Here is a 12,038-nt window from a genome sequence, read left to right as displayed (position 1 = left end):
AGGGGAGACAGACGCAAGAAAGAAAGAGAGAGAGAGAGAGAGAGAGAGGAAGAGATAGAGAGGTAGAGAAAAAGAGAGAGAGGTGAAGTTCAAGCTCATCAGGACAGATGCACAGCGTCCTCCCTTTGACCTCTTTGCCAAGCCCCCCCAATTCCCCCCCCACCTTCCCTCATGCACAAACCTCCTGCTGACAGAGATCAATGATCTCTCCAACACACACACACACACACACACAGACAAACACACTTACACACACACACACACACACACACACAGACACACACGGACGGCCCCAGACTGTGCCAGATCTGCCCAGAGCAGCGGGCTGCCTCTTGTTTCAGCTGATTAATGTGCACCTTCCCCTGGCCGCGAGGACAATGGGAGCGACCTTCAGGCCTCGTGTACCCGAGACGCCAGAACAAGACGCCCCCAGTCCAGAGCTCTCTGCTCGCTTCAACGCTCCCCCGGTCCACTCAGAACAGGGCTAGCCAGGCCCAGAACAGAACACGTAATAACGTTATGCAATGCTCTTAAGGAGCTTTCAGCATAGTTCCAAAACAGAGGCGTGAATTAGCCAGGATGGAGAAGGTCAGCCTTTGTGTTGCAGGACTTTTTTTTTTTTTATCTGAGCGAGGGTTGGGGGTGTAGCGTGAGAGCAGGTGTGGTCGGTTACAGATTAACCAGGCGTGTGTGTGTGTGTGTGTGTGTGTGTGTGTGTGTATATGCGTGAATCAGACTAGGCTGTGAGTACGTACGTAATGATTTGGCGGTGGCTTTGGGTGCATTCCTGGGAAGCTCATCAGGCCTGGAGTGCGTGTTTGGGGTTTGGGGAGATTACGGGAGATTTCAGCACTCAGCTGCAGAAGAGAGCAGGGCTCAGGAGTCTTAACTCTCCTTGCTCAGTCAGCCTACCCCTGTTCTCCCTCCCCCATACACCTGCACACACACACACACACACACACACACACACACGCATGCACAGAGAGAGAGAGAGAGATACAGAGCATTGTATTACTTGTACACACACACACACACAGATAGAAAGGGATATACACAGCATTGTATTCATTGTACACACACACACACACGCATCCACAGAGAGAGAGATATACACAGCATTGTATTCATTGTACACACACACATGGACGCACAGAGAAAGAGATATACACAACATTCTATTTCTTGTACACACACAGAGAGAGAGAGAGAGAGAGAGAGATAGAGGGATATACACAGCATTGTATTCATTGTACACACACACATGGACGCACAGAGAAAGAGATATACACAACATTCTATTTCTTGTACACACACAGAGAGAGAGAGAGAGAGAGAGAGATAGAGGGATATACACAGCATTGTATTCATTGTACACACACACATGGACGCACAGAGAAAGAGATATACACAACATTCTATTTCTTGTACACACACAGAGAGAGAGAGAGAGAGAGAGAGAGAGAGAGAGATAGAGGGATATACACAGCATTGTATTCATTGTACACACACACATGGACGCACAGAGAAAGAGATATACACAACATTCTATTTCTTGTACACACACAGAGAGAGAGAGAGAGAGAGAGATAGAGGGATATACACAGCATTGTATTCATTGTACACACATACACACACAAACACGCATGCACAGAGAGAGAGAGATATAAACAGCATTGTATTCATTGTACACACACACACACACACACACACACCACGCATGCAGGGAATTATATGAGTGCACCCTCATATTAATATGCAGTCACACACACAAACACATACACAGAGAGTGAGAGAAGTCCGCTCACACAGACGTACACACACTTTGAGTCCCTTGAGAAAGGGTGTTTGTTTCTGTTTGGCCCAGATTACAGTGGTAATGACAGGACGATGAATGATGCAATTCTTCATCGGAAATGAGCTTGTCTGAATTCTCCCTCACTCAAACGGCAAGCAGGCCACAATGCAAATGAACTCCGGCGCGCATGCCTCAGCCCAGTGCAGCAGCCTCAAGATAAAGTTGTGGATTTTCAGCAGGATTAGCTTTATGTTTAACACTGCTTAGCATAAAGCCGTTTTTAAACAAGTTACACATTGAAAATTCTTTCCCTCTTTTTTTTCCCCCCCTCGATGCTCTTGTTTTATGTTTAATCTAGGAAGTGGATTTATACCGATCGAACATGCAGGAAAAGCTGGGGCTGACCGTGTGCTACAGAACCGACGACGAAGACGAGACCGGGATCTACGTCAGCGAAGTATGTGAAATAAATAGACGTCGTTTTGGCAGTCAGTTGTTTGGTCGATTGAATTTGCCAGAATCTTCACGCTGCATCATACATTTCGTTTCACAGAGTATAACAGGCCAGCCCCTGTGAGTGTGATATTGTTCCTGTGACAGGAATCTGAGCTAATAATAGATTACTGTAGCATATCGTCGTTTGTCACGATAGCATCTCTGTCCCTTCAAGGCATAAAATGTTACTGTGAAGGGTGTGTATATTTTACTGGGATAAGACGTTTTCTTCAACCTCAGTCAGAAATCATTCTACTCTGCTTCAAAATTGTTTGCACTGCTGACTAAATGGATGTTAGATAATGGTCTGATTTAGGAGATCTGGATTAGGAGTATATGTTTATAAAAATGATCTGTGATCTTAAAAAAAAAATAGATATCGGTTGGTGGGTGTCTGGTTGTCAGTGAGTAAACTTGTTTTTTGTTTTTTGTAGATTGATCCAAACAGCATTGCAGCGAGGGATGGACGAATCAGAGAAGGTGATCGGATCATTCAGGTAACGTTCTCCTCAGATGCCAAAACAAAACACACAGACTGGCAGAAAAAGGAGCCTTCTGATGCTGGATGTAGCATCTTGCGTCGCTGCTCACGGTCTCACTTTCTGCCCCGTTCTCTGTGTCCAGATCAATGGCATAGAGATCCAGAACCGGGAGGACGCGGTAGCCCTGCTCACCAGCGAGGAGAACCAGAATGTCTGTCTGCTCGTGGCTCGACCCGAGATCCAGGTAGGGGAACTCAAACTCCCTCAGAGCAGCAGCAGGGAGCCTTGGGCTCTGACTGGGGGGCATCGCTTCAGGCCTCCTCTCAGCTTTGATGTTCACGACAGCGCTGTGGAAATAAACAAGAAGACTCCATGCTGACAATATTGTCATGCGGATGCATGGATAGATAATATGAATAATGTAAAGCTTCTCCAAACATGACTGTGGGTGTCAGTTTGCAGGGTTTCCATAGTCATGGAATTTTAAAATCCCTGGAAAAGTCATGGAAGAGCTTTGAAATGTTGTCAATAACAACTGGTGGGAACCCTGTGTGTGTTCAAAATGTTACAGTGTGAATAATGCTCTCCTGAAAATGCGTGTGCGTGCGTGCGTGCGTGCGTGCGAGACACAGAAGGTTCCTCTTCAGACGAGTGTGTGAGTAATCATGTGAGATTGATAGCCTGTTCCCTCTTTTCCTCCTCTTGCTCTTCCTCCTGTTTCTGGCAGCTGGATGAGGGCTGGATGGATGACGACAGGAACGACTTCCTGGACGACCTGCACCTCGACATGCTGGAGCAGCAGCACCACCAGGCCATGCAGTTCACTGCCAGCATGCTCCAGCAGGTAATGTCAGTCAGCCAGCCAGTCAGCCAGTCAGTCAGTCAGTCAGTCACAGTCAGTCAGTCAGTCAGTCAGTCAGTCAGTCAGTCAGTCAGTCAGTCAGTCAGTCAGTCAGTCAGTCAGTCAGTCAGTCAGTCAGTCAGTCAGACTGACGCATTTGACACTCAGAGACGGTTCACCACAAGCAGTCACAGAGGGCTCAGCCAAACACAACAAGAACAGGAACATAAGGTTACTAGTCCTTTTAAATTGAGTTGACATTTTTGTATAGTGCCTGGATTAAACAAATCCCCTTTTCCCTTGCTCTGTCGCTCTCTGTTTTCCTCTCTATTTGCTTCTTTCTTCCTCTCTCACTTTCTTTCTCTCTCTCTTTTTCAGAAAAAGCATGAGGAGGACGGCGGCACGACCGACACGGCCACGCTGCTCTCACAGCGGCACGAGAAGGACAGCGGTGTGGGCCGCACGGACGAGAGCACACGCAACGACGAGAGCTCGGAGCAGGAGAACCTGGGCGACGAGCAGGCCACCGGCACCTTCCTGGGCACCACGCTGGGCAGCCGGCGGCGGCTGGCCTACAGCCAGGACACGCTGGGCAGCGGCGACCTGCCCTTCAGCAGCGAGTCGCTCATCAGCGAGTCCGACTTCCTGGGCATCCCTGCGGACGAATGTGAGCGCTTCCGTGAACTCCTGGAGCTCAAGTGCCAGGTGCGCAGCGCGGCCGGCAGTGGCGCCCTCTACTGCCCTGGAATGGCAGCGGCGGCGGCGGCGGCAGCAGGTGGAGGAGGTTTAGGAGGAGGTGGAGAGGAGGGAGTGGACAAGGAGCTGGAGCTGCTGAACGAGGAGCTGCGCACCATCGAGCTGGAGTGCCTGAGCATCGTGCGGGCGCACAAGATGCAGCAGCTGCGGGAGCAGTACCGCGAGTCCTGGATGCTGCACAACAGCGGCTTCCGCAACTACAACACCAGTGTGGACGCGCCGCACCGCCACGAGCTGGCCGACATCACCGAGCTGCCCGAGAAGTCAGACAAAGACAGCTCGAGCGCCTACAACACGGGCGAGAGCTGCCGCAGCACGCCGCTCACGCTCGAGCTCTCCCCGGACAACTCGCTCCGCCGTGCCAACGAGAGCCTGCCCGAGGGCGTCACGGCGAACCCCAGCGGGAGGGTCCTCAAGCCCCTGCTGTCACCCGTCCAGGAGGTCTGTGGAGGTCCCAGCCGAGGGCGAGCCACGTCCTCCTCGTCCTCGTCGTCCTCCAAGGAGCCGGAGAACGGGACTCAAGCCGAGGGTCAGCAGCAGCAGCAGCAGCAGCGAAAGGGGGACGCCCCCGCCGGGGGCAAGGGGGGCCGCTCGCCCTACAAGCACGCCCACATCCCAGCCCACGCACAGCACTACCAGAGCTACATGCAGCTCATCCAGCAGAAGTCGGCCGTGGAGTACGCCCAGAGCCAAATGAGCCTCGTCAGCATGTGCCCGCTCGCCCCGTCTTCAGGCAGGGCCGCGACCGGCGACGGCCCCAACGGCAGCTCGGAGCTGGGTCCCAAGATGGAGTGGAAGGTGAAGATCCGCAGCGACGGCACGCGCTACATCACCAAGCGCCCGGTGCGCGACCGCCTGCTGAAGGAGCGCGCGCTGCGCATCCGCGAGGAGCGCAGCGGCATGACCACGGACGACGACGCCGCCAGCGAGCTCAAGATGGGCCGCTACTGGAGCAAGGAGGAGCGCAAGCAGCACGCCGTGCGGTCCCGCGAGCAGCGGCAGCGCCGCGAGTTCATGAAGCAGAGCCGCATGGACAGCCTCAAGGAGCAGGGCGGCGAAACCGGCGCCGGCGGGACGGGCGCCGACGAGCCGCGCAAAGAGCTCAACATCATCGAACTGAGCCACAAGAAGATGACGAAGAAGCGCAACAAGAAAATCTTCGACAACTGGATGACCATCCAGGAGCTGCTGACACACGGCACGCGTGAGCCCGACGGCTCGCGCGTCTACAACTCCCTGCTCTCGGTCACTACCGTCTAGACCAGGAGCAGGTAGGGCCCTCACCGGCCCAATGAGCTGTACATAAGACACTACCGATTGGGGTAGAGATTCCTGCCTCGTTCAATGTGGCAACATTTGTAAATATGACACTAAAAAGAGAGAGAGAGAAGGAGAGAACGTGAGAGAGAAATGGAGAGAAAGAGAGAGATGGCAAAGTCATGTCTGATAGGAACTGTACTGAGAGTGTGTATCTGTGTGTGAGTGTGTGTGTCTGAGAGTGTGTCTGAGTGTGTGTGTGTGTGTCTGAGTGTGTGTGTCTGAGAGTGTGTGTCTGAGAGTGTGTGTCTGAGTGTGTGTGTCTGAGTGCGTGTGTCTGAGAGTGTGTGTCAATAGGTGCCCCAGAGGTGGACTTGGGATGGGGGAATTTATTAAAAGTAAAAAAAAAAAAAAAACACTTTTCTCAAACGCTCTCTATAACTTTCTTCCTTTTTGTGCTTGCTGTTTTACACAATGAAAATGCATTTTCATAAATTGAACTTTGTGATGATATTTGGGTTTTAAAGGCTTTGGAACTCTTAAAAGACTGTGTGCCGTAAGAAAAGAACTGCCAACATTTAGCATTTGTTGTCTGTTTTTTTTTTTTTTTTTAAAGCAAGTAACAATTATCAGTATTTTACTGTTTATGCATATGTTTTGCATATTAAAAGGAAATACAAAAATATTTAGCTTCATGGTGAACACAGAATTGTTTTTTTATGTAAAATTCCTAAAGTGTGGTTTTTAGTTGAAAGCGAACACTTTCACTGAAAAGCAAATCGTCCACACAAGGTGCTGATATTTGACTCTGAGTTTCACACAATGCTGTTCACTCTCCTTCAAAACCAATGTGAGACCGTAATGTGTCTGTGGCTAGAGGAGATGATGTCGCCTTTTTGTTGACTAAATCAAAACCTCTCTGTTGTTGTTTAAGTCCATTGTAGTCGGCAAGCCTTTGTAGGAATCCATGTATCAGGCAAAGAATAACACAAAGCTTAATAACTCTTTAGTTAGAAACACAATTTGATGTCTTGTACAATGAGAGAAATAATAAATTATTGTTTTATATTTGATGAGCTTTCAAAAAAATAATGTTGTGGAAGTTTTTCATTGGCTCTTCGGTTTTAAACAGACTTGGGGTCTTGACTCACCTAAACGTATCTGTAGTTTGTAAAAGAGAAGAAACTTGAAATGAACTTGTATTAACCTCCCAGGATTTGGTGAAAATCTTAATCCCTCCTTTGTGACAGCTCCAGCATTCTCAGTTTTGGCCATTGTGCTCCACCTCACCCAGTTAGTTTTATGCAAGAGGAATTGCATAGTACCCTGGTCCTCTGAAGAAGAAAAAAAACCCAATGAAAGCCTTGTTTTCCTTCACTATGTTTCAATCTGTGTCAAAGGTAAGAAAGGTTTCTAGGATTTCAGAGTTGGTTTCAGAAAACTCTAACCCATTTGCGCACAGAAACCCATGCCGTCTCTGTGGGCCATTTATATAATTGTACAATTCTGCTAAATACTGACTAATCCCAGCTGAGGGGGTTCAGAAAGCTCCCCTAACCCCTCACATCCCCTCTCAAAAAAGCACTGTTTTGGAATCGCACAGAAAATGGTTGCTCAGTCGTTCGGCTGCTCATTGTGTATTCTTCATGAGAGTTGTTCCAGTTTTTCTCCTCTCTGAAGTCACTCTACTTTGCTAACTTTGATGAAGCTGTGCTTACGACACAATACATACAGAGGAGTGTGTAAGCAGATTAGCTTTGGCCTAAAGTACTGCAGTGACAGAAACAGGCCTCCCATTTTCTCTGCTATTCCGCAGTTTCGGATTTCACCTACAGCTCTGCAGCCAGTTGCGCTGAAAGTACTTGCCTGTCGGGCTGTCACCAGATCACTAATGACCACGTCAATGTTTAGGCTTATTGCCAATCTAGTTGTGGACCTCATGAAAAATCAGAGCCCCAATTGGCTAATTGTCACTCCCCAGGAAGCATTTGGATCTGGTGCACCTGTGCCAGGCGTGGTTCAGACCCATTCCAAAGTTAGGAGCTATTTGGGTCAGAAACCAATACCAGAGTTAGATGTACCTGAGGCACAATATCTTTCACAATTTATGTTCTCCTAATGCAGCCGCATTACCTAACCGTGAGATGGATTTGCATAATAACAAGGCTTCTGAGTTTTTTTTTATTAAACTCGGGTAAAAAAAGCAGGCAAAGCCTCCAAAAGAGCCGTGTCTTTGTGTGTGTGAAGTTTAAGTAAATTTTGCCGTCCCTCAGGCAGAAAACACAAAAATGACTCCACTGCAGTCCCAGAAATGAGCTGTTGATTAGTGTACCGAGTGCACATAAGAGAGTCTTTGCCCGAATCGCAAACGATTCCTTGCCAAATCTGGGCCACATCCATTCCAGACTCTAGTGCTATCTGGTTGCTGTTTGTCTGTGTGAAGATGAGAGCTGCAGGGGGGAGGTTGACTGCTGTCCACACACTCCACTGACCACTCGACCCTGAGGTCACTCGCTCAAACCCCCTGCAACTCTCCCCCCTCCCCCACCCGCTCAGCCTCCCAAAGTCGAGCGAGACTGCAGGGAAGGTCATGGAGGTCAGCTCTGCGCCTTCCACCCCAGCGCGCTCCATCTCATAAGCGAATCACACAGCGCCAAGCCCAATCATGCCACCGCAGGCTTCCTCATCTGCCACCCGTCACCCCGGCCAGCCACGATGGGATGACTGCCTTTTGATGTGCAGCACTCAATTAGTTGCTGGAGGTAGAAGAAGAGGAAAACTCATTGCTATACGGAGATACTCAGACTTGGGCGACGAAAGGAAAAAAAAAAAGGGAGTCTGGGAGAAGCAGCAACTGCACCAGCATCTCTGGTTTGTTACCATAGAGACACTGAAAGGGTTAATGCTGGTATGGTGCCCGCCTGGCCGCTGTCTTCTCCCCAGGCTGCCGTGTTCATTGCCTCCTAGGCTCTGTTAACACAGCTCTTGCCTGGCAGTTTTAATCAGTGCTACTTAGTGGGAATAATTATGAGGAGAGGGTAGGGACAAGAGCACTCACTTTCACTTTCTTTCATTCTCTCTCTCTCTCTCTCTCTCTCTCTCTCTCTCTCTCACTCTGTCCATTAGGAGGTAATTGATTGCCTCTTGCAGGGCTGACTGGGCTCGGTGCTGTGTGATTTATGTCTGTGCTGAGGGCTTCCTACACTCCCTTAGTGCTAGATAACGCAGAGGCATGCAAGTCAAACCAGAGAAAAACCTCCTGCAATCCATCCTGGGATGTCCCTGCTCCTGATGCCGGCAGATTAGGCCGATGGTGGAGTTGGCTCTCGCCCCCCAGTCACCTCTTGTGTCGCCATATACTTTGGGATTTTGCTTCCCCTTCTGTTTGCCTTATCATCAAACTGAATTGAAATGAAGGCTGTCTTTGTGCTCTTAGCTGTCCTGGAGAGCCCATCCAGGAGAGACTATAGAGGTGCTGCCGGAGCTGAAGGAGATGGATGTTGTGGTGGTGGAGGCACGCATTGAGTGATTAAAGCTGCCTCTCCCAGGCTTTATGCTATCCAGTTTATGTGGAGAGGGTTTGCTGGAGTTGTTTACAGCAGACTGACATAGAGGGAGTCGGGGGTGGGGGTTGGGTGGGGGTGACTGGGGGTCATTTCAGGCAAAGGCAGTTGGTTCAGAGCTTTGAGCTGCACTAGGTGCTGTTTTAAAGGAAGAGCCAGTTATGGGTATTTTGAGATGGCACATGTTCGGGCTGCATTCCTTTAAAAACATTTTTTATATATATAATTGTGATATATGTCAGTGTATTTTTCATCTAATAAAAATCTCGACCCCTCCACTGCATCAGCACAATAATCCAAAATAAGAGGTGTTAAAAGTGATTGGGATTATTAACATAGCAACTGTAAGAATAGCAGCTGTGGCCAATCCAGTCCAAACTGGCCTTGTTAATACCAAAGAGAGTTCACTCTCTACATGTACACAAGGTTACATTGACTACTGCTATGGTACAACCCAGGTATTTGAACAAGAGTAGCCCAGATTTCGACTGAAATAATTCTATTGTGTCCCTTGTCCTCATCTTCATCCTCTTCATGGTTGTCTTCCACCACTGCCCTGATGTCCTGCAACTTCTTGTTCAAATCAATTGTTCCAAAGTACATAAGCACGCTAATGACCCTATATAGTCATTAGTGTGCTAATAACGTTGTGGCCTAGTGTTTGAGGGTGTGCTCATTGAATTATATTGATTGCATGTGTTTGCTAAAAGAGCACATTGTGCTTAAAGAATGATTCATTTCACCAGTTTTGTGAAGAAATTTGCAAACAAGGCTTTAAATCTAAGAAACGTGCGAAACAGTAATGGGAAATGTGTGATCTTTTAAGAACTGAGGTAAGGGTTTGAGTTTTCTTGCTGAGGGAACTGCTTCTGGTGCGCTACCAGTGGGGGAAAAACCACTGTACTCGGTTGGAGTAGATATCGGCAACACCTGTAATTTAGAACTTGTGAATGGTTAAGTTCTAAAAAGTTTATCTCTCAAGCATATTAGCATCCAAAGGGGACTTGGGGAGTGTGAAGTTTGGATTTGGCCCAGATATACTGTATAAAAGGGTATATAATAATGACTGGACTGACAGATATACTGTATAAAAAGAGTATATAATAATGACTAGACTGACAGAATAGTAACTCCCTTCCAGAGGAGCCTTCAGCAAGCTGCCAAATATCAAGCTTGGGGATTAAATGAGCCATGACTATAAACACCACTTCACTAATGGAGAAATTACCCTGATTGCTTTGCTGTAAAAGCAGTGACTAATTGCAGTCTACAGTTCAATATCAAAATCTTTGCGGGAGGATCCCACTGGAGACTTCTAAAAGCTGTGCATACAACTCCCATGAAAATAAACTTACATCTTATATTTATTGTTCAAAATCTATTTTCTGATGTCATTAGAAGTACTGATATGAATTAAACATCCAGGTGTTCACTTAAGTGAACACAAAAAAACCCACATGAAGTATTTATTCACAGATGCATTTATGCAGCATCAGTTCATGATTTCTAAACCTTATACGGCTTTTATCACTCCTGCAGCCAAAATGTGACTTTCAACTAAAGGTGTCTTTTTCTCATTGCTCTGTGAGTCTACTGCCTCAGCCCATGTGACATTTTTCACACACCAGCTGTTAATTTGTAAAGTTCTATTAAATAATAGATTTCTCCGAGCAGCAGGGAATGGATGTGTCTTCCAGCGACAAATTGAATTTTGTTTTGCTGGGCGAGTGAACAGAATTAAATTAATTGATTTTTACACCTTTCACAGTCCCCTGAGGTATACACAGGATATAAGGCTGCTGATTGCTGCTTTATTTGTAAATGTAAAGTGGAGCCAGGGGTATGAATATTTTATTGTATTAAAAATGTAAAGATTATAACACACATATTGGCTCTGGGTGTTTCAGAACGCCACCTTGTCCTGATGTGTGGAAGAAAGTGTGAGAGAGAAGTTAACAGCACATCCCCATAGAAAGTCTACCAACTGGATCTGTGGAACCAAACTTAGTTTTTCTCCAGTTCTTCAAATACCCCCAATATGCTAAATCAATGGCTGCTCTCTTTAGCAAACATTTTTCTCCGTTCAGAGTATACACGCAATCATGTAAAACACATCAGGGCCCTACAATCACGTTCCATGGGAAATGAAGCCATCAGCATTTGCCTGCGTTTCCAACTCTAATGTCTAATTTTGCAGAAAGGCAGCTGATAGTCAGAGCTATTCTGGTTGCTATGGCGCAATCAAGAAGACAAACCAACACAAGTCAGTCTGCATATATCAGGGTCTCCTGCAAGTAAACAAGAAGCAAATGAATGATGGAACAATGCGAATGAACATTTTCCCTTTAGAACAAAATGCTGTTTTAACGCAAGGGATGGCCGTCTTCGCTATGTTCTGACACGTAAACCCTGCTTCTTTAGAAGAAAATGTCAAAGTCACAGAAGAGTCACCTTCACCAGCTCATCCAGCTTTCACCAAAGGGTGGAGAGAGCAGTCAACCCTTCAGCAGCACAGCTCAGCGTTTCACTCCAGTTTGGCACCACAGTCCTGCAATCCCTCTGCAGATTTCAAAAACATCACCATCTGTCAGCACTTATTCAGGCGATAAATGTACGATGACAAGACAAGCGAACGGATCCTTTTAAGAAAGCTTTGCTTATTCATAGAAACAGTAAATATAATGTATGTGAATTACACTATAAATCTGTCTCTGTGAGGATAGCTCTCTGTAAATGTGTGCTGTCTCAGGGACTAAAAACAGATGTAATTGCTAGCTGTACTCCCTGGAGGGACTCTATTCTATTTTATGGTCATATTTTACACACAAGAAAAATATCCACTGGAGCGA

The 12,038-nt window shown here is 47.3% G+C and overlaps 1 protein-coding gene across 3 annotated transcripts in view; it reads left to right on the top strand.

The window, feature by feature from the left end:
• pdzrn3b (PDZ domain containing RING finger 3b) overlaps positions 1–6,238 on the top strand; it is a 94,274-nt gene extending 88,036 nt beyond the window's left edge. For all 3 annotated transcript variants that reach the window (XM_031567243.2, XM_012838632.3, XM_031567244.2), the window contains 5 exons: positions 2,154–2,252; positions 2,725–2,787; positions 2,915–3,016; positions 3,500–3,616; positions 3,992–6,238. In XM_031567243.2, coding sequence (XP_031423103.1) covers positions 2,154–2,252; positions 2,725–2,787; positions 2,915–3,016; positions 3,500–3,616; positions 3,992–5,629 — 2,019 coding nt within the window. In that variant the 3' untranslated portion in view covers positions 5,630–6,238. The remainder of the gene's footprint in view (positions 1–2,153; positions 2,253–2,724; positions 2,788–2,914; positions 3,017–3,499; positions 3,617–3,991) is intronic.
• Positions 6,239–12,038: the final 5,800 nt, after the last annotated feature.

Source organism: Clupea harengus, chromosome 5 (genome assembly GCF_900700415.2).
Source record: "Clupea harengus chromosome 5, Ch_v2.0.2, whole genome shotgun sequence".
Lineage (NCBI taxonomy): Eukaryota > Metazoa > Chordata > Actinopteri > Clupeiformes > Clupeidae > Clupea > Clupea harengus.
Note: the sequence above shows the minus strand (reverse complement) of the source record. Positions and strands in the feature narration are given on the sequence as shown.